The sequence below is a fragment of the Hypanus sabinus genome, chromosome 4, assembly GCF_030144855.1.
Source record: "Hypanus sabinus isolate sHypSab1 chromosome 4, sHypSab1.hap1, whole genome shotgun sequence".
Lineage (NCBI taxonomy): Eukaryota > Metazoa > Chordata > Chondrichthyes > Myliobatiformes > Dasyatidae > Hypanus > Hypanus sabinus.
Genome location: NC_082709.1, coordinates 15810556 through 15831809, shown reverse-complemented (window position 1 = coordinate 15831809; position 21254 = coordinate 15810556). Strand labels below are relative to the sequence as shown.

The following is a 21254-nucleotide window of genomic DNA, read 5'->3' as shown; positions in this document are numbered from 1 at the left end:
ATTGTGGGCATTTTGACAACTAACATCGACAGGATTGCCCGTTCATGCTAAGAGACTGACTGAACAAAATCTTGTTACAGATTTTCCATTCCATCGACCATACTTTGTTTTCAGCTCCATGTAAGTCCCTTCAGGTTTCGAAGCAAGCAGAGGGAGTTGGCATTGAAGCAGGGAGCTGTTTATGGGGAGTTACTGTATTCATCATACACTCAAAACTAATGTAAACAGCAGTAAAGTTCACATTGTTACCGAAACATGAGATTTGATTTTCACAGCTGCAAGGGCTGCATCATGAAATTACAAAGAGACATTTAGGTCATCACATTGCCAGTCACTGGGTTGATTGCTCCTTAGGAAAGTTCTTAATTAGAGAACAAATGATTCAACTGCCAGGATGAGAAGGAAAAGAAACATCGCAACAGAAAAAACAATAATTTATATCAGCTCAGCCAGTTAAATTAATAGATGTGTGGAACAACAAAATGATATCTCAAAATGCTGCTGGCAGCTATGAGTGAAATATAATTCTTTAATTTGTTTAATAAGGAGCATATTGTAGTATTATATGTAAAGTATAGCTATCACTATTTTATTTCATTTCCATTTTCCTCATTGTTGAAACAAGCATTTCCTACCTACAGTATCTATTGTCCTGTTTATTATTTATTGTAATGCCTGTACTGTTTTGTGCACTTTATGCAGTCCTGGGTAGGTCTGTAATTTAATGTAGTTGTTCTTTTCTCTCTGTGTTGTTTTTTTACATAGTTCAGTCTAGTTTTTGTACTGTGTCATGTAACACCATGGTCCTGAAAAACGTTGTCTCATTTTTACTACGTACTGTACATTGCAGTTATGGTCGAAATGACAGTAAAAGTGACTTGACTTGACTTGTCAGCAGTCGCCCCAATCGTATTGGAACTCAAAGGAAAGCAGCTCTGTAACAACACTCAAATATTCTGTACCCACTTGGACATTATCTGTTTAGTTAAACTTCTTGTTCAGCTTCCAAGTTGTCAGCATGTTTATCTGTCACTCAATCCTTAAGTAGCCAAAATTACGTCCAATTAAACATGGGGAAGACCAGTTACACTTTCTGCCTCAACAAAAATACAACCTTCTCCCTGGCCAATATCTCCATCTTAACCTGTCTAGTTGCAACCCTGTTATCTTATCTGAATTAACTTTCAGCTATTGCTAGAATTCAAAATAAATTTATCATCAAAGTACGTATATGTCACCAAATACATTCTTGAGATTCACTTTGTACTAGGCGTGATAAGTAAATCCAAGAGGCACAATAGAGTAAATGAAAGACCACACCCAACAGGGCGGAAAAACAATTCCTGTGCAAAGGCCACAAACTCTGCAAATACGAAAGCAAACAAAAATAGCAATAAATATCGAGAACAAGAGATGAAGAGTTCTTGAAAGTGAGCCCTTAGATTGTGAGAATAGTTCAGTGATGGGGTGAGTGAAGTTAAGTCAAGTCAAGTCAAGTCAACTTTTATTGTCATTTCGACCATAACTGCTGGTACAGTACATAGTAAAAATGAGACAACGTTTTTCAGGACCATGGTTTACATGACACAGTACAAAAACTAGACTGAACTACGTAATAAAAAAAAACACAGAGAAAGCTACACTAGACTACAGACCTACCCAGGACTGCATAAAGTGCACAAAAACAATACTGGCATTACAATAAATAATAAACAGGACAGTAGGGCAAGGTGTCAGTCCTGTCTAGTTGAGGAGTAATAACTGTTCCAGAACCTGGTGGTATGGGTCCTGAGGCTGCTGTACTTTCTTCCTGACAGAACAGTAGAAAGAAAGCATGACCTGGGTGGTGGGATCTTTGATTAAGGATGCTGATTTCTTGTGACAGCACCCCATGCCACATGTACTCAATGGTGGGGAGGGCTTCACCCATGATGCACTGGGTTGTATCCAATTCTTGTAGGATTTTCCATTGAAGGACATTGGTGCTTCCATATCAGGGCAAGATGCAACCAATCAATAAACACTCTACCACACAACATTTGTCAAGGTTTTGAAGTCATACCTTATCTTTGCAAATGTCTAAGAAAGTAGAGGTGCTGCTGTGCTTTCCTTCATAATTGCACATATGTGCTGGGCCCAGGAACGATCCTCCCGTTGCTGACCCTCTCCACCTCTGATCCCCCATGAGGACTGGCTCGTGGTCGACTGGTTTCCTCCTTCTGAAGTCAATAAGTAGCTCCTTGGTCTTGCTGACATTGAGTGAGAAGTTGCTACTGTGACACCGCTCAGCCAGATTTTCAATCTCCCTTCCACGCGCTGATTCGTCACCACCTTTGATCCAGCCAACAGCAGCGGTGTCATTTGCAAACTTAAATACGGCATTGGAGCTCTGCCTCGCCTCGCCTCATAGTCATAAGTACAAAGCGAGTAGAGCAGCCTTGTGGTGCACCTGTGCCAATGGAGATTGTGGAGAAGATTTTGTTGCCAAGCTAAACTGACTGGGGTCTGCAAGTGGGAAAATCAAGGATCCAAGGAAGCTTATTGATTAGTTTTGAGGGGATGATAGTACTGAATGTCAAGCTGTAGTTTAATAAAGAGCATTCTAATACATGCATCTTTTCTGTACAGATATTCCAGGGTTGAGTGAAATGGTGTCTGCTGTGGACCTGTTGTACCGGTAGGCAAATTGGAGTGGACCCAAGTTGCTTCTCAGGCAGGAGTTGATATATTTCATCACCAACCTCTCACCACAGTGGATATAAGCGCTACTGAAGATAGCCATTGCGGCAGGTTATCACATTCTTGAATACCGTGGCACTGGAATAAGAGAAGCCTGCTTGAAGTAAGTGGGTACGAGAGGTTGAAGATATCGGTGAGCACTCCAGCCAGTTGATCAACACAGGTCTTTATTACTTAACCAGGTATCCTTTCTTGGCCAGATCCTTTCCTTGGGTTCACCCACCAGAAGGATGCCCTCCTGTCAGCTACAGGGACTGAAATCACAGTGCTGTGGGGGCCTGTAAAAGTTGATTCAGGTTTCTCCATTTTTTGATGGCTAAAGTGAGCACAGAAGGCATTGAGCTCATCTGGAAGTGAAGCCTTGTTGTCACCTATATCACTGGGTTTCACTTAGTAGGATGTAATAGCATTCAACCCTTGTGAAAGCTGCCGAGCCTCCTCCAGTGACTCATGTTAAGTCTAGAATTGTCCCTTCACAATAGAGATGGCTTTTCCTGAGATTGTACCTGGACTTCTTGCACCCTTCGTGGTTGCCAGACCTAAATGCCGCTGATCTGGCTCTCAACGCATTGTGGATCTCATGGTTCATCCAGGGTTTCTGGCTGGAGAAGACTCTGAATGATTTAGTTGGTTCACACTCATTCACAACTGTTTTAATAAAGCCAGTGACAACCACTATGTATTCATTCACATCCTCTAATGAGTCCTTGAACACAGCCCAGTCCACTGACTTGAAGCAATCCCATAGCCACTTCTCTGCCTCCCACAGCCAACTCTTTGTTCTTCTTAATCTCTGGAGCTTTACTCTTTAGCCTCTGCCTGCATGCAGGAATGAGAAGGAAAGCCAAGTGATCAGATTTCAGAAATTCAGTCTAGGCGTGGAACATTAGTCATCCCTAATCATAGTGCAGCAATAGCTGGGTATGTTGGGACACTTGGTGCTGCAGGTTATATGCTGATGATAACTGGGCAGAGATTTCTTCAAACAATCTTAATTGAAATCCCTGACTATGATTTGGAATGCGTTGAGGTGGGTACTTTCGTGTTTGGTGATAGCAGCATTCAATATCTCGAGTGCCTCATTAACATGGGCTTTTGGTGGTATGTCATCTGTGGTCAGGCTCATGGAAGAAAACGCTTTTGGTCAATAGAATGGTCAGTATTTAATTGTTAGATGTTTCAAGTCAGGGGAACAACAGTGTGACAAGACCAAGAACACTGTGTCTAAGCACCACAGATAATATATCACATTTTGTCCATCCTATGTATCAAAAAGCCCTCGTGTCTGATCACCAAATCTGGCATGCTTGGAGTGAGCCAGGTCTCATTGAAACACAGAACACAGCAATTTCTCATTTCCCTCTGATACAGCAATCCTGCCTTATGTCCTCAGTCTTGCTCTCCAGTGATTGTACTTTCATAGACCATAGAACATAGAAATCTGCAGCACATTACAGGCCATTCAGCCCACAATATTGTGCCGACCATGTAACCCACTCTAGAAACTGCCTGGAATTACCCTACCACGTAGCCCTCTATTTTTCTAAGCTATATGTACCTATCTAAGAGTCTCTTAAAAGACCTTATCGTATCTGCCTCCACCAGCGTCTCTGGCAGTGCATTCAACACACCCACCATGCTCTGTGTGAAAAGGTTATCCCTGACATCCCCTCTGTACCTCCTTCCAAGCACTTTAAAACTATGCCTCCTCATGTTAGCCATTTCAGCCCTGGGAAAAAGCCTCTAGCTACCCACATGAACAGTGCCTCATCTTTTGCCAACAGGGTGCTGGGTAGAGGAACTTTCATTTCTTAGCATTTCAGCCTGTCTCGGAGTCCACCACTCTTCCCTCTTTTCTGGCTGTGGTGACGTACCCTCATCCAATTAAAGGTGCCCTACCTGCATGCTTGAGAGTTAAGTCTGCTGAGTCCTTCAGAAGATTGTAAAATCTTTAGTTCATTAAGATGGTTCAAAAGTATGTTACTTAAAGGGAAATTACAGGCTGCAGATTGTAACAGAGGTATAGTTAGAAGTTTTGTAGGCAGACTGCAACACATAACCTTGGTTTGCAGGTGCCATCTTGGCAGCACAATAATGCAGACCACCTTGTTTTGCTTTAACATGCAGCTTTGTCTATCATCCCTGTTATTTCCTCAAAGAATTCCAACAGATTTGTCAGGCAAGATTTCCCCTTATGAAAACCTATTTTATCAAGCGCCTCCAGGTACTCCAAAACCTCATCCTTAATAATGGGCTTGAACTTCTTGCCAACCACTGAAGTTAGGCTAACTGGCCTGTAATTTCCTATCTTTTTCTTTCCTCCCTTCTTAAAGAGTGAAGTGACATTTGCAATTTTCCAGTTCTCTGCAACTATTCTTGCAAGTGATTCTTGAGAGATCACTATCAGTACCTGCACTAATCTTTTCAGCAACCTCCTTAAGAACGCTGGGGTGTTTTCTATCTGATCCAAGTGACTTATCTAACTTTTGACCTTTCAACGTCCCAACCATCTTTCTATTAGTAATAGCAACTACACCAACTTATTTCCCCCGACAGTCTTGAAATTCTGGCAAGCTGCTGGTATCTTCCACAATGAAGACTGACACAAAATATTTATTCTGTTCATCAACCATTTCTTTGTTCCCCAGTACTATCTCCCCAGCATAATTTTCCAGTTGTCCGATATCCACTCTCGCCTCTCTTTAACTCTTTATGCATCTCTTAACAATCAACAGAATTTCCAATTCTCTATTCTTTAGTTTCAAACACTCTGTATTCCTCTAAGTCAGGTGTTCCCAACCTGGGGATTATGGACCCCTTGCTTAATGGTAAGGCATAAAAGAAATTGGGAACCCCTGCTCTAAGTCTAACCATTAATGAACTTCATTCCATTATGTCTTGCATCCATGCTATAGCATTTCCTCTTTCTTAAAACCTACCTCTGGGTAAGCTATTGGTCACTTGACTTAAACCTTCCTTCTTTTGCTCAGTATCAGCTTTGCTAATTGGTCTTTTACCATAAATATATTGATGTCACAAACTGTGGTATTGTTTAATTGAAAACCGAACAGTGATGTCAATTTTGCATCTGAAGCTTACTGAATGTGGTGCCCAATATTTTACTTCAGTCCTTGAATTAAAAATATACCTTTTGAAAGCAACAAAGAATCGAAACAGAATCAAATTAAATAGGGAGGCAGAAGAGAATAGAGAGACCAAAATAGAGTCGATTAGGAATAACAGGAAAAGCAGAAAAAAAGACATATTAAAAGCAATAAGCAGAACAGAAGTTCATTGCCATCGAAAAATTGTGTCTGTGAATCATCATATTGAGTGTCAGTATCAAAAGTGTCCAAAAGCAAAATGGGAAGCAGATTTCCACAAAGATCGATGCTGGTGTTATTATTTTTCAATATTTAGATCTACAATTTGAACTAGTCCATAAAGTCTTTATGGACTAGTCATAAGCTATTAAAGGTTTATGGGTGTCTACATAGGCCTCCAATGTTGAATTTCATGTCAGGACCATAAATGATGATAATGTCAGGATACAACATTAATTTCCAGTTCTAAATAGCTGCAGCAAGTTTAATTATTGATGAGGAAATGGACCAGTAATTTGCAGGTAAAATGGTGTCACTCTTTTATTCTATAAATGATTAGATTTTGCTTAAATTATTAATAGAGAGCAACCTTAGTAGATCTTTCCAACAGTACAACTTTCCAGCAATTTGTCTTTCACCTTCAAGCCGGAAACAACACAGAGTTCTTCACAGGTATTCTTCAGTATTTAAAGAGCTTCTATTTTTATGACCTCACAGAGCTTGAGCTAAATTCAAATAACAATAATGCATTATAAACAGGAGAGAATCTACAGATGCTGGAAATCCAAAGCAACACACACAAAATGCTGTAAGAACTCAGCAGGTCAGGCAGCATCTATGGAAAGGAATAAACAGTCTAAGCTTTGTGCCAAGATCCTTTTTCAGGACTGGAAAGGAAGAGGGAAGATGCCAGAATAAAAAGTGGGGGGGAGGGGAAGGAGGCTAGATAGATGGTGATAGGTGAAGCCGGGGGAGCTGGAGAAGAAGGAATCTGATAGGAGAGGAGAAAGGAAAATAATGCATTATTTTCAATTAAATATCAAAAGAAAGGTAAAATACATTGAAAGATAAAATGGATCGAAATCAGATCTGCATGACTTTGGATTCATCTGACCAACATGTTGCAAATGTATTGGAACTTTTGATTGCTATTTGATTAAATATAATCACTAAACAAATACTTCGGTACATTTATGTGCAGATATACCTATTAAAGGCTTACAACACTCTCATTACAGAGCTAAACAAGAGAACAAGAATAACAAACTTAAAAATCAGGAAAGAGGCATCTTTAAAAAAAACCAGTATCCCTTCATACCAGAATGCAAAACCAACTAAAATGTAATGAAGCATGTCACGGAACAACAAACATTTTATTTTTTTATTTATTGAGATCAGTCCCTCCAGCACTTTGAGCTGAGCTGCCCAGTAATCTCCAATTTAACCCTACCCTAATCATCGGATAATTAACAGTGATGAATTAACCTCCCAACCAGTACATTTTTGGACTGTGCAAGGAAACCAGAGCACTTGGAGGACACCCACGTGGTCACGGGGAGAACGTACAAAATACTCTTCAACAACTGCTGGGCAAACTAAGTAATAATTGTGAAATGGATTACTATCTAAATGGAGTCAAGTTAGGAAAAGGGGAAGTACAACGAGATCTAGGTGTTCTTGTACATCAGTCAATGAAAGCAAGCATGCAGGTACAGCAGGCAGTGAAGAAAGCTAATGGCATGCTGGCTTTGATAACAAGAAGAATTGAGTATAGGAGTAAAGAGGTTCTTCTGCAGCTGTACAGGGCCCTGGTGAGACCACACCTGGAGTATTGTGTGCAGTTTTGGTCTCCACATTTGAGGAAGGACATTCTTGCTATTGAGGGAGTACAGCGTAGGTTCACAAGGTTAATTCCCGGAATGGCGGGACTGTCATATGTTGAAAGATTGGAGCGACTGGGCTTGTATACACTGGAATTTAGAAGGATGAGAGGGGATCTGATTGAAACATATAAGATTATTAAGGGATTGGACACACTGGAGGCAGGAAGCATGTTCCCGCTGATGGGTGAGTCCAGAACTAGAGGCCACAGTTTAAGAATAAGGGGTAGGCCATTTAGAACAGAGATGCGGAAAAACTTTTTCACCCAGAGAGTGGTGGATATGTGGAATGCTCTGCCCCAGAAGGCAGTGGAGGCCAAGTCCCTGGATGCATTCAAGAGAGAGTTAGATAGAGCTCTTATAGATAGCGGGGTCAAGGAATATGGGGAGAGGGCAGGAACGGGGTACTGATTGTGTATGATCAGCCATGATCACAGTGAATGGTGGTGCTGGCTAGAAGGGCCGAATGGCCTACTCCTGCACCTACTGTCTATTGTCTACTGGATCTGTTTTGGTTTTGCAAACAAGCATACTCTTTTCTGGATATTTGCTGTTAAAATAAAAAGTGGTTCATTCATTTGCTCTCAAGCCATAATGTGGATAAAAAAATGGTGATAAAAATGTTGCTTTAAATTTGTTTTTAACTGACTTATGCAAATTTTACATATTCTCTTAGATTCTAAACATCAGGTTCAATTGAGGTCTGTGAAAAGAAATCTCACTTGAGGCTGATCATAAGCTAAGTGTCAGCAATAGAACTCTTGGAGAACAGTGATCATCTCATTATAAGATTTAGCAATTAATGGAGAAAGGTAAGGAGCAATCTCAAGTACAAGCTCTTAATTGGAAAGGCTAATTTAAATGGAAATGAAAGGGAATTTGGCAAGGGTGAATGGAACCAAAGATCGGTAGAACTGTAGCAGAAAACGTAACAGGCCTCTTGAGAGATGGTTCAAGTATAGGCTAGATAATTCCCATAAGGAGTTAAGATACAGGAACCAAAAACAGAACTCCCTTGACGACAAAGTAGATAGAGCAGATGACGAAACAAAATGCTGGATAATGCATGTCAGGTGAATAAATCAAACGGAAACCAGTTTGAATATAAAGAGCTGAGAGGAGTGGTTTTCAATCTCTTACTGCTACAGGCAAAAGTTCCCACTTGCTTCAAAAAGGCAACAATTATACCAGTGCCTAAGAAGAATAGTGTGAGCTGCCTTAATGACTATCACCCGGTAGCACTCAGATCGACAGTGATGAAATGCTTTGAGAGGTTGGTCACGACTAGACTGAACTCCTGCCTCAGCAAACACCTGGACCCACTGCAATTTGCCTATCGCCACAATAGGTCAACCGCAGACGCAATCTCAATGGCTCTTCAACATGGCCTTAGACTATCTGGACAACACAAACACCTATGTCAGGATGCTGTTTGTCGACTATAGCTCAGCATTTAACACCATCATTCCCATAATTCTGATTGAGAAGTTGCAGAACCTGGGCCTCTGTACCCCCCTCTGCAATTGGATCCTCAACTTCCTAACTGCAAGACCACAATCTATATGGATTGGTGATAATATCTCCTCCTCGCCGATGATCAACACTGGTGCACCTCAGGGGTGTGTGCTTAGCCCACTGTTCTACTCTCTTTATGCCCATGACTGTGTGGCTAGGCATAGCCCAAATACCATCTATAAATTTGCTGATGATCCAACCATTGCTGGTAGAATCTCAGAAGGAGACGAGAGGGCATACAGGAGCAAGATATGCCAACCAGTGGAGTGGTGTCACAGCAACAACCTGGCACTCAATGTCAGTAAGATGAAAGAGCTGATTGTGGACTTCAGGAAGGGTAAGATGAAGAAACACATACCAATCCTCATAGAGGGGTCAGAAGTGGAGAGAGTGAGCAGCTTCAAGTTCCGGTGTATAAAGATCTCTGAGGACTGCACCTGGTCCCACCATTATTGATGCAGCTATAAAGAAGGCAAGACAGCAACTGTACTTCATTAGGAGTTTGAAGAGATTTGGTATGTCAAAAAATACACTTAAAAACTTTTATGGATGTACTGTAGAGAGCATTCTGACAGGCTGCATCACTGACTGGTATGGGGGGTGGGGTCTACTGCACAGGACTGAAAGAAGCTGCAGAAGGTTGTAAATTTAATCAGCTCCATCTTGGGTACTAGCCTACAAAGTATCCAGGACATCTTCAGGGAGTGGTGTCTCAGAAAGGCAATGTCCATTATTAAGGACCTCTAGCTCCCAAGGCATGCCCTTTTCTCACTGTTACCATCAGGTAGGAGGTACAGAAGCCTGAAGGCACACACTCAGTGATTCATGAACAGCTTCTTCCCCTCTGCCATCCGATTCCTAAACGGACATTGAATCCTTGGACACTACCTCACTTTTTAAATATATATTATTATTACTACTGATTTTGCATGATTTTTAATATATTCAATATACATATACGTTTATAATTGATTTTTCTTCTTCTATATTATGTTTTGCATTGAACTGCTGCTGCTAAGTTAACAAATTTCATGACAATAAACCTGATTCTGAAGTAAGACAGGCAAGAGAGGAATATTGGAATCTCATGACATTTAACATGAAAAACAATGCAGGTGTTTTCTGCAGGCATGCAAATAGTAAGATGAATACTATATTGATAAATAGAAAGTAGGATCAGGACTGGCAATGTTTGAGGTAACCAGGCGACCTGTACTGGATGACATGCAGGCTGGGTTGGTAAGGGAAGTGGGAATGGGTATTGAAGAGCTAACCGTAATCTTCTAATTTTCCTTTGTTCAGATGACTGGAAAATGACAAATGTGTTAATCTGGTTCAAAGGCGAGTTCAAAGGTCACTCAGCTTCACTTGCCTATTTATTGAAATGTTCCCACAACCTGTGCACTCACTTTCAAGGACTCTTCTTGCTCTCGATATTTGTTGCTTATTTATTTATTATTATTTCTTTTCGTATTTGCACAGTTTGTTATCTTTTACACACTGCTTGTTATTCTATAGATTTATTGAGTATGCCGACAAGAAAATGAATCTCAGGGTTGTAGATGGTGACGTACATGTACATTGATAATGAATCTACTTTGAGTGTTGTACTTCGAAGGATATGTCTGGCAATTATAGGCCAGTCATAAAATCTTAGATTCATAGAAAAGTACATCAAAACATCAGCATTTAAAATTTCTTATCCATTCAATTATTCAATGTTGGCGTTTCTTGTGAGTCTGTAACTGTTCTTGGGAAGGTTCTGGTAATCAATCTTCTTAATGTAAACAGTCTTTGTGTATTCTCAGTCATCATGAAATTTGGACCAGGCACTGCTGAATAAGAAGAAAATGCCGTGTTTCCAAATAATTATATGAAAAATAACACAGGTGAAATTTAAAAAAAATTGTCTACAGCATTTTGCTGAATAGGGTGATCCAGAATGGAAATCCAGCATAGATCAAAGAATTGTAAATCACTTCCAAGTCAATTTGGTTCATCATTTGTCTACTGGCCCTATTCAATTTGGTGGTGGAGTTTAAGGCTTTAGGAGATACAGTTGGAGTAACTTAAACAAGCACATTTTAGATGGTATATGTCTCCTTCTGTTCAGGCAGCATTGGCCTGCATGGCATAGAGACTCTTAGTATTATTTTGTGGCTGTGTTTATGCAAGCAAATGGAGCATTCCATCCTACTTCAGACAGTGCCTTGGTAAAAGAAAGACTTTAGGTAATCAGGAGGCAAGGCATTCACCATAAGTGACCAACTATTAACTTGATTTTATAGTGTTCTAGCATTTATGTGGTTGGTCAGTGGTGACTATCACTTCCCCACGGAAATGAAATGTGGGGGTTTCAGATACTGAGTAACGATAATGCCACTAACTGTTAAAGGTATGTGATTATACTCTATTTTGTTCAAGGTAATAACAGACCATAATATGGCCACAAAACAGATCATATCTAAATTTTGTCTGAGCTCTGGCTCATGCAGAAGACAGGCAAGAAAAGAATTATTTTTTTAGAATCTGAACCTAGGTTGTGACAAAGCTTTTCAAAAGTTGAATATTTTTAAATTGAAAAAATGAGAACCAGCTCAACCATGCTTAATTAACTTCATGGAAGCCATTGATAAAATAACAGACAAGATTGATAGAAGAAACACAGTATATATCATAAATGTTATGCTAAGATAAGGAATGCTTTCTGTTCTATGCCCAGAACATATTTTGGTAAATCTAATCACTTGGCAGTCATACAGCCAGAGGCTAAAGAGGAAAACTCCAGATATTAGGACAATGAAGAGGTGGTTGTGGGAGGCAAAGGAGCAGCTACGGATTGCTTCAAGTTGGTAGCTTGGTCCCTGTTCAAGGACTCATCAGTGGATCTGAATGAATCACTCAGAGTCTTCCCTAACCAGAAGCCCTGGATGGACCATGAGATCCTCAAGCAACGCAGGCAACAACAGGACTTCGTTTCCAGATGAGCTCAGTGCCTTTGATGTTTACTTTGACCATCACAACATGGTGGACTCATCATGAGTTCCCACAGACCCTGATGATCCCGCTATTTCAGTCTCTGAGGCACACGTGTGAACATCCTTTAGGTGGATGAACCCACATAAAGCATCCAGCCCCGACAGGGTAAATGGCCAAATACTGGAGAATTGTGCTGATCAGCTGGCTGTGGTGTTTATTTAACCTGTGTAGATATTTAACCTTCTGCTTTGGCAGCCTGAGATACCCACCTGCTTCAAGCAGACATCACTTATTCCAGTGCCTAAGAAGAACGTGGCAACCTGTCTCAAAGACTATCGCCCAGTAGTACTAAAATCTACAGTGGTGCAGTGGATATGGCCCAGTTCATCACCGGTAAAGCCCTCTCCACCACTGAGCACATCTACGTGCAAAAGGTATGGTGCCACTTCAGCAGAAAGAAAATTTGCAAGTCACTCTCTCAATTAACAGGATGGGAAAATATTTACATGGAACAATATACAATCTCACCATTAGATCTAAAACTGCTTCATACTTATACAGCGCAGAACCATTAAACCCCAATTAAATATAACATTGTACAATCTGTTTTCTGTAATTTTGGTTGAGGGATATATACAGGATAAACAGCAATATTTTCCAGTCCACACCAATTCCAACCTCACCATCAAATCTGCAGACAAAGGGGGTGCTGTTGTAGTGTGGCAGACTGTCTTTTACCTTGTGGAGGCCAGGTGGCAGCTCTCAGACATCTCCTTGAAGATCCCTTGATGAGGACCCCACTCAGAACAATCAGAAAATTGTCTCTGACACCATCAACTCTGGAGATCTCCCAACCACTGCCACCAAACTCAAAGTTCCCCTACCCTGCACAGCTCATATCTACCTCCAACCCAAGGTCCACAAACCCAACTGTCCAGGTAGGCCATTGTTTCTACCTGCTCCTGTCCTACTGAACTCGTGACTGCATACACTGACTCCATTTTTACCACTTGGTTCAATCCATTCCCACCTATATCTGCAACAATTCACATTCTCTCGATCTCCTAAAAGACTTTTAATTCCCTGGCTCTGATTGCCTCATTTTCACCATGGATGTCCAGTCCCTATACACTTCTATCCCCCATCAAGAAGGCCTCAAAACTCTCTGCGCTCTTATTGTCAACAGACCCAACCAGTTCCCGTCCACCATCACCCTCCTCCATCTGTTGGAATTGGTCCTCACAGCATTTTCTCCTTTGGCTCCTCCTGCTTTCTCCAAACTCAGGTTATAGCCGTGAGTAAGCGCACGGGCCTTTTCAAGTGTAAGTGCCATGCTTGCCTTTTCATTGGCCATGATCCAGGCCTTTCCTGGTAATGCTCCACAACTCTTCTGTGCTGCATTGATGACTGCATTGGTGCTGCTTCATGCACCCATGCTGAGCTCATCAATTTCATCAACTTTGCCTCCAACTTCCCACCCTGCCCTTAAATTCACTCGGTCTATTTCTGACCCTGAGCTCCCCTTCCTCAATATCTCTGCCTCCATCACTAGAGACAAAATGTCTACCAATATCTTGTTTAAAGACATGATTCTCATGGCTCTCTTGACTATACCTCTTCCCACCTTGCCTCCTGTAAAATGCCATTCCCTTTTCTTAGTTCCTTCATTAGCATTGTATCTGTTCTCAGGATGAGGCTTTTCTTTCCAGACATCAGAGATATCCTCCTTCTCCAAACTACAATGTTTCCCTTCCTCCAACATTGATGCTGCCCTCACCTACCTCTCCTCCATTTCTCGGACATCCACGCTCACCCTGTCTTCCTGCTGCCTTAACAGGGTTAGAGTTCCTCTTGCCCTCACTTACCACCACATGAGCCTCTACATCCAACCACATCATTCTCCACAACTTCATCTTCAATGGGACCCTACCACCAAATGCATCTTTACCTCCACCCCCCCCCTCCCCACCAACTTTCCACCTTCTGCACGGATCACTCTCTCTATGATTCGCTTGTCCTCCTGGCACTTATCACTGCAAACAGAAGAAGTGCTACACCTGCCCATACACCTCTTCCCTTACCTCCATTCAGGGCCCTGAACAGGCAACGCTTCACATATTGGGGTTATCTACTGTAACTCGTGCTCCCAGAGTAGTTTCCACTACATTGGTGAGTCCTGACTTAGATTCAGCTGAAGGACTCAGACTGAAGCGTCAACTGCATAGATGCTGCCTGACCTGTTGGATTCTCCAGTATTTAGTGTATGTTACTTGGATTTCCAGCATCTGCAGATTTTCTCTTGTTCTAGATTGGGGGGGCTGCTTTGTTGAGCACCTTAGCTCCATCTGTAAAATGCAGGATTTCCCATTTCAATTTCTATCCCCACTCACATTCTGACATTCCAGTCCAGGGCCTCCTCTTCTGCGATGATGAGTCCACTCTCAGGTTGGAGGAGCAACACCTCATATTCCATCTAAGTGGCCTCTAAACTGATGGCATGAACACCAATTTCTCCATCTTCTGGATATTTTTTTCCCTTCCCTTTTCCTTTTCTTTATGTCCCCACCCTGGCCTCTCACCTCTTTTCATCACCCACCCATCAGCTCCCCCAGTGCTCCCCCTCTTTGCCTTTCTCACATGATCTACTCTCCTCTCCTATCAGATTTCTTCTTCTTCACCCCTTTGGCTTTTCCACTTATCACCTCCCACCTTCTTGCTTCATCCATCCTCCCCCTCCCACCAGGCTTCACCAATCACCTTCCAGCTTGTCCTCATTCTCCTCTCCCCCCCCCCCATCTTATTCTGGCCTCTTCCCCTTCCTTTCCCTCTCTATCCCTGATGAAGGGTCTTGACCTGAAGCATCAACTGTTTATTCATTTCAATAGATGCTGTCTGACCTGTTGAGTTCTGCCAGCATTTTGTGTGTGTCTCTGCATTTTCAGCATCAGCAGGATCTCTTGTGTTAATATTTTTCTGAAAACAGCAATGGAATCTTATATATTTTACAAAAGCCATTAATTCTGTTTCTCGTCCCATTTTCCTTGCCCGCTAAGAGTTCACAACATTCTTAAAATTTGAGACAACCAGAATTTGCAATTTTTTGATTTTTCATGGAATCCACTTAATCATTTTGAGACCACCTTGTTTTAATGCTCATACAAAGGATAATACTTCTGATAATCAGCATTTTAGGTAAGTGTCAATCTAGTTATTTTCTACCAAGTATTAAGAATGGCACTAACATGTAATCTTAAAGTTATGTAATGTTCCGGAGAACACACACCAATCTGTTTTGAGGGGTCAGCTGTGGAAAGGGTAAGCAACTTCTAGTTTCTGGACAACAACATTACAGAGGATCAACCCTAAGCACAATACAATGATGCATTGTGGAGAAGGCACAGCAGTTGCTCTACTTTGTTCAGAATTTGAGAAGATTTCATATAGATTTACGGATTTTCTATAGATGTATAGCACCAATGACTCTTACAGATCACAGGCGTGTACAGAGGTCCCAGTGCACATGATTGTAAAGGGTTTTAGACTCAGCTAGCTCCATCATAGCTTAGTACTTCCCATCACAGAGGACATCTTGAAGAGATGGTGCCTGAAGAAGCTGACATCCATCACTAAGGACCCTCACATCCTGGACATGGCCTCTTCTCTTCACTGCCATCTGGGAGGAAGTACAGGATTCTGAGGGCCCATCAATTTACGAACAGCTTCTTCGCCTTCACCATCAGATTTCTGTTCCGGTCCATGAACACTACCTCGCCATTCATCTTTTGCACTATTTATTTATTTTTGAAATTTGTGGACTTTTATGTCTCAGGCAGAAGGCACAAAAGGCTGAAAGGACGTACCACCAGGCTCAAGGACAGCTTCTGTCTCACTGATACCAGACTCTTGAACAGACCTCTTGTGCAATAAGATGGACTTCAGATCTTCATTGTTTACCTGCACTGTACTTTTTCATTAGATTTTACACTTTATTATGCATTGTTAATATTTTCCCTTATTCTAACTCAATGCACTGTGTAATGATCTGACCTGTATGAACAGTATGCAAGACAAGCTTTTCACTGTGAAAATAAAAAACCTATCCCAATATGTCAGTGATAATAAATCTGAGTGATGATAACAAAGGAGGAATCTTTTGGAAAAAATGCTGCATGGGGACAATAGAACATCCATATGACAGTCAAATTCAAGCTTTGTTAGCTTGAATTTGACAAACCATAAGCTCCCAATGTGGGATCCAGTGCAAACCAATGCTCCAAAAATCTCCAATTTCAGTTTTGGAGATAATAATTTAAGGACTCTGGGCACCTTGTGAAGAAAGGGATTCATATAAAATTCTTCCTTTTTAAAAAAAAAATTACAAAGGATGAGAAATGAAGACACCAGTAATTAAGACACATTGAGCTATTGAGATGCCAGAAAGTAAGCCAAAAACGTAATCTTTCCAATACTGGAATTTCACAAAACATAAATTACAATGTACATGATATCTATTTTTTTATATTTGTTGAAGTGACAAGAGTATCCAAATCCAGAATGAAATTGACACACATCTGAATACTTAAACCTCTCCTTGGCAACTTCATAAAATTGAGTCAGTCAGTCACAATATTGGTGTCACATTTCATCCAGAGATTGTTGACTGCAAATCCTGCTAAAGTTAAGATGACCCAGTTCCCCCTCCTAATTGCCAGCTAACTCAGCTCCTTCTTCAGCTCTGCAGCCACTGTAGCCCTCAGCTGCATCTTTGCTGCATCTCATTGTTGCCATCCAGAAGAAGGTAGGGGGATCTCAGGACTCACATCGCCAGGTTCAGGATCAGTTACAAACCCTCAAATATCAAGTTCTTGAACCAAACTTCTCTCAACTTCATTTGCCCCACCATTGAGATGTTCCCACAAGCTATGGATTCACTACCTACTGCTTATTATTATTATTACTTCTTTCTTTTTGTAATGGCACTGATTGTTGTCTTTTGCACACTGATTGAACACCAGAGTTTGTGCGGTCTTTCATTGGCTCTGTTAGGGGTTTTTTTTGTGTTATGGAGTTATTGAATGTGCCAGTAAGCAAATAAACCTCAGGTGTGTACAGTATATGGTGACATATATGTACTTTGAAAATGAATTTACCTTGAATGTTGTTACATCTAGACTTGTCTACTCCAATACAGCCCTGTCTTTCCACCTCAATGAACCTTAAATATAACTCAGTTGTCTCTTTCTGAAGCCATCACGCATCATCCCTATGCTTACAGAGTTACATGGGCTATTTGGCAAGCTTGGCTCACTGTTAAAATGTCCCTGCTTTTATTTTCAAATTTCTTTATGGATATACCCTTATTTTTCTTGACATAATCTGCTTCAGCCTTCTGGGTTATCTGCATTTTTTTCCCCAATTCTTGGCCTCTCAACAATCCTTCATTTTCAGAGATAAAACTACCTTCATTTACAATCACAATGTCTTATGAACTCAGATGAAGGTCCTGAAGATTCCCTTCTTTTCCAGTCTTAAAACCCTGCTTTTCGAGCATCTACCCTTCTGCTTGTTTTAATAGCTTACAGTTAAACACTGCCTGATGACACCCCTCTGTAAAGTGCTTTGGGATGTGTCACTTCATGAAAGGCATGAGATAAATGCACGACATTGGTGATTGTTCAGAATATAACAGTCACTCCACTCTGACCTGTGCTCATTCCCCATTCTCACACAACTGGGAGCTGAAAAGAATGGCTTGGAGCAACATGCCTATTCTGCAACTTGTCAACTCTGCATTTCTTTTTGTAACATTGAGGGCTAGCAGACAATTTCAGATTTCTCCCAGTGTAAACAAACACTAGATTTACTCAGTTATTCATTTAATAATGTATTCCTTTCAATAAACTACTTCTTTCTATTATTGTTCTCTGCTGCCTCAAAGACAAGTTTCACAACATATACCAGTGATACTAAATCTGATTCCAACAATGCCAACAGTTAAATTCTTAGGCAGGACCAACATAACCATCAGTATCGGTTTCCTCTAAAATTCAGTGATAAACGTTTTCACAAGTTCATGTATATTCTTGGCAACATGGAATTTTGTATCTTGGGAGCAACAATTGTGATAAACAAGGATTAATTACCATTTAAATGAAAAATGTAAATTGCAATAGAGCAGACATAAATAAACTGCAAACATTCAGTTAAATGGTTCAGAATCAAAAATGCACTTTTTAATTTTCCTGTTCTAAACTCTTCCAATTCACCAGATGGCTTGAAAACATTAGCACCGCTGTTTTGTTGAATTTAAACTAAAATGGAACTGCTAACTTCTTTCAGAAGGTATTGACACCACCTCAGCAAGTTGAAGAAAGGATGACTTTGTAAAGCAATAATTTTTGTTTAACTTTACAAATAGAGAATCGAAAATAAAGTTATCCGCCCACTCTGAATTTAAAATAAGTTATCACATTCTGCAGTTAACACATCCACAACAAAAATCCGCCCATAGCTGCAAATTAAATGTATTAAGCAAAAAGCGGAAGAATTTCAGAATTTTAACTACTTTTAAATTATCTTCCTTTCCTGGTGTCTGACCTGATCCACAAAATATTGCACATTAGAGCAGGAAAATAAGCATAAATTTATGAGCAGAGTTGTGAAAAGATGTTGGCCTGGTTACTGTTCTAAGAATTCCACTGCTGGGAACATGACAAGACTTCCTTTGATGACGGTACTGAGCTCCTGCAACTTCCTTCTCAGTCATTTCCTTAATTTGAAACAAAATCCTCAGTTCAAAGAAATATTTGCTTTGTTTTTCAAGATGGATTGTTAAAACACTGATTCACCAATTCACTAAACAACAGAACTAAAAGAAAAGCCTGTGAATTACCTTCTTAGTCTGCTGTACACGATGAGGGCGAGGGCCAAATCCCATCTGTGGCACAGACAGCAGCATCTTTACAGTCTTTGGTGTCACACAATCAAGTCGCACAAGGGAGATTATGTTGCACAGGAAGCAGGGCTCAAACGGTGAATCTACAAGTCAGCCAATTTGTGGGGGAACACCACATCACTCACTGCAGTGCACAGAGCGTCACTGGCAGTTTGGTAGGCCTGAGTTTTGGGAGGAGTCTGAAAACCACAGGGCAGAGGGAGGAGAGGCAAACTGAGCTCATACTGATGAATGAATGGTATTCTGCCTCAGGCGGAATCAAGCAAACTGCCTCTACAGAAGCAATACAAAAAAAGTCATTGCTAAAAACAGCTAAGAACAATTTGATTGTATTGAACCATTTAGCAGGAAAATTTGAAAGCATAAACTACAATCTGATCAGTACAAAACTAACAAACAGTGGTTATGCAGTAAAACTGTATCTCTGTAAGTGAAATAAATGGGTAACAGATTTAGGATACAGTTTATTAACACTGGAAAAGTTAATTTTCCAAAATATATTTGGACACCTGCTGCATTCCTAAAATGAACAATATATTTATAATGAGTAAGATGTGAAAATACGAAATGTAGCAAGAAGCAGACTTCTGAGGGGACTCAGCAGTAAGAGCTGAGGAAGCGAAGGACTGGTCAATGATTTGAGCGAGGAGGTTGATGAGAGAAGGGAGCAGGTGAGGGGGAGGAAGGGGTGTGGGAGATGGGGAGATTGTGGTGAACTATATATACCTGTCTGGACACGCCCCCTGTGACTGCTCCTGTGGCCCCTCCCACAGACCCCAGTATAAAGGCGATTGAGGCCTGAGCCTGGCCTCTCAGTCTCCAGGATGTAGTATGGTGGTCACTCACTGTTTGTTCCTTCTTCCAGTCAATAAAAGCAGATATCTCGCCTTTCTTCTCAGAATGTTATTGATGGTGCATCAGAGGTATGGTTGGAAAGGAAGGGGAATGTGGAGAAGGGAGGGGCAGGGAAAGAGGGGAAGGGGAGTGGAGGAGGGAGTGGGAGAGGGGAGGGATGAATGGAGGGGAAAAGAGAGGAGAATGGGTGGGGGAAGGAGGGAGAGGAGTGATGCACCATCAATAACTCACACTGAGACGTAAGGCGAGATATTGGCTTTTATTGACTGGAAGAAGGAACCAGGAGTGAGTGTCCATCATACTATGTCCTGGAGACTGAGGCCGAGCATCAGGCCTCAGATCGCCTTTATACAGGGCCCTGTGGGAGGAGCCACAGGAGCATTCAGCAGGGGGCGTGTCCAGACAGGCACATAGTTCACCACAAGGAGAGAAGGGGAGGGAGTGAGGTCAGAGGGAGGACCCACCGTTGCCTGTAAATGGTTTGTACATTTTACCCATGACCATCTGAACTTCCTCCGGGCGCTCCAGTTTCCTCTCTCTGTCCAAAGACATACCATTTGGTGGGTTAGTTGGTCATTGTAAATTGTCCCGTGATTAGGCTAGGATTAAATCAGGGTTGCTAGGCAATGTGGCTTGAAAGGCCAGAAAAGGCCTAGTCTGTGCTGGATCTCAATAAATAAAGAGTGGTTGGAGTAATGAAGAAATTGGAAATATTTGGTGGAGAGAATAAGACTCCCAGCCGACTGAGGGTGCAGGTGAAAGGAAACAATACTGGGTGATGGAGTAGTGGGCATGGTAATGGTGGAAAAAGAAGGATGAGGCAACCGAGGAGAAAGAGACAGAAAGGATCACAGGGGGTGTGTGTTACTTAAAAATAGAAAACTAGTACCATTGGGTTGAGGACAGCGCCAGTACTTTGAATCTTTAAAATATGAGATGTTGTTAATACAGTACATTCTGGTTCATTGAGTCATTGGTTAATTGGGGCTACTGCTTATTTGGGACAACTGTTAAAGAACAAACACCAATTGAGAGAATAGCTGGAGTTCCTTTCATTTGTTTGGGACACTATGCCATTTTATTAGGGCAGGAAACTGTTGAGAAACAGCTTCTAACTAGTATCAGTCACGTGCACTTGTGTGGCTATTAGACACTACCCCGTGCTTAGCATGAAGAGTTTTAAAAATAGCATCAGTTGCATCTGCTTGTGTTCAAAAAGCAGTGATT

At 41.2% G+C, this 21254-nt stretch overlaps 1 protein-coding gene across 2 annotated transcripts in view; it reads right to left on the bottom strand.

Annotated features, from left to right (window-relative positions):
- Window positions 1–19348, bottom strand: part of LOC132392516 (RNA-binding motif, single-stranded-interacting protein 1-like) — a 206236-nt gene extending 186888 nt beyond the window's left edge. For both annotated transcript variants that reach the window (XM_059966468.1, XM_059966469.1), the window contains exon 1: window positions 19110–19348. In XM_059966468.1, coding sequence (XP_059822451.1) covers window positions 19110–19175 — 66 coding nt within the window. In that variant the 5' untranslated portion in view covers window positions 19176–19348. The remainder of the gene's footprint in view (window positions 1–19109) is intronic.
- Between the last annotated feature and the right edge of the window lie 1906 nt (window positions 19349–21254).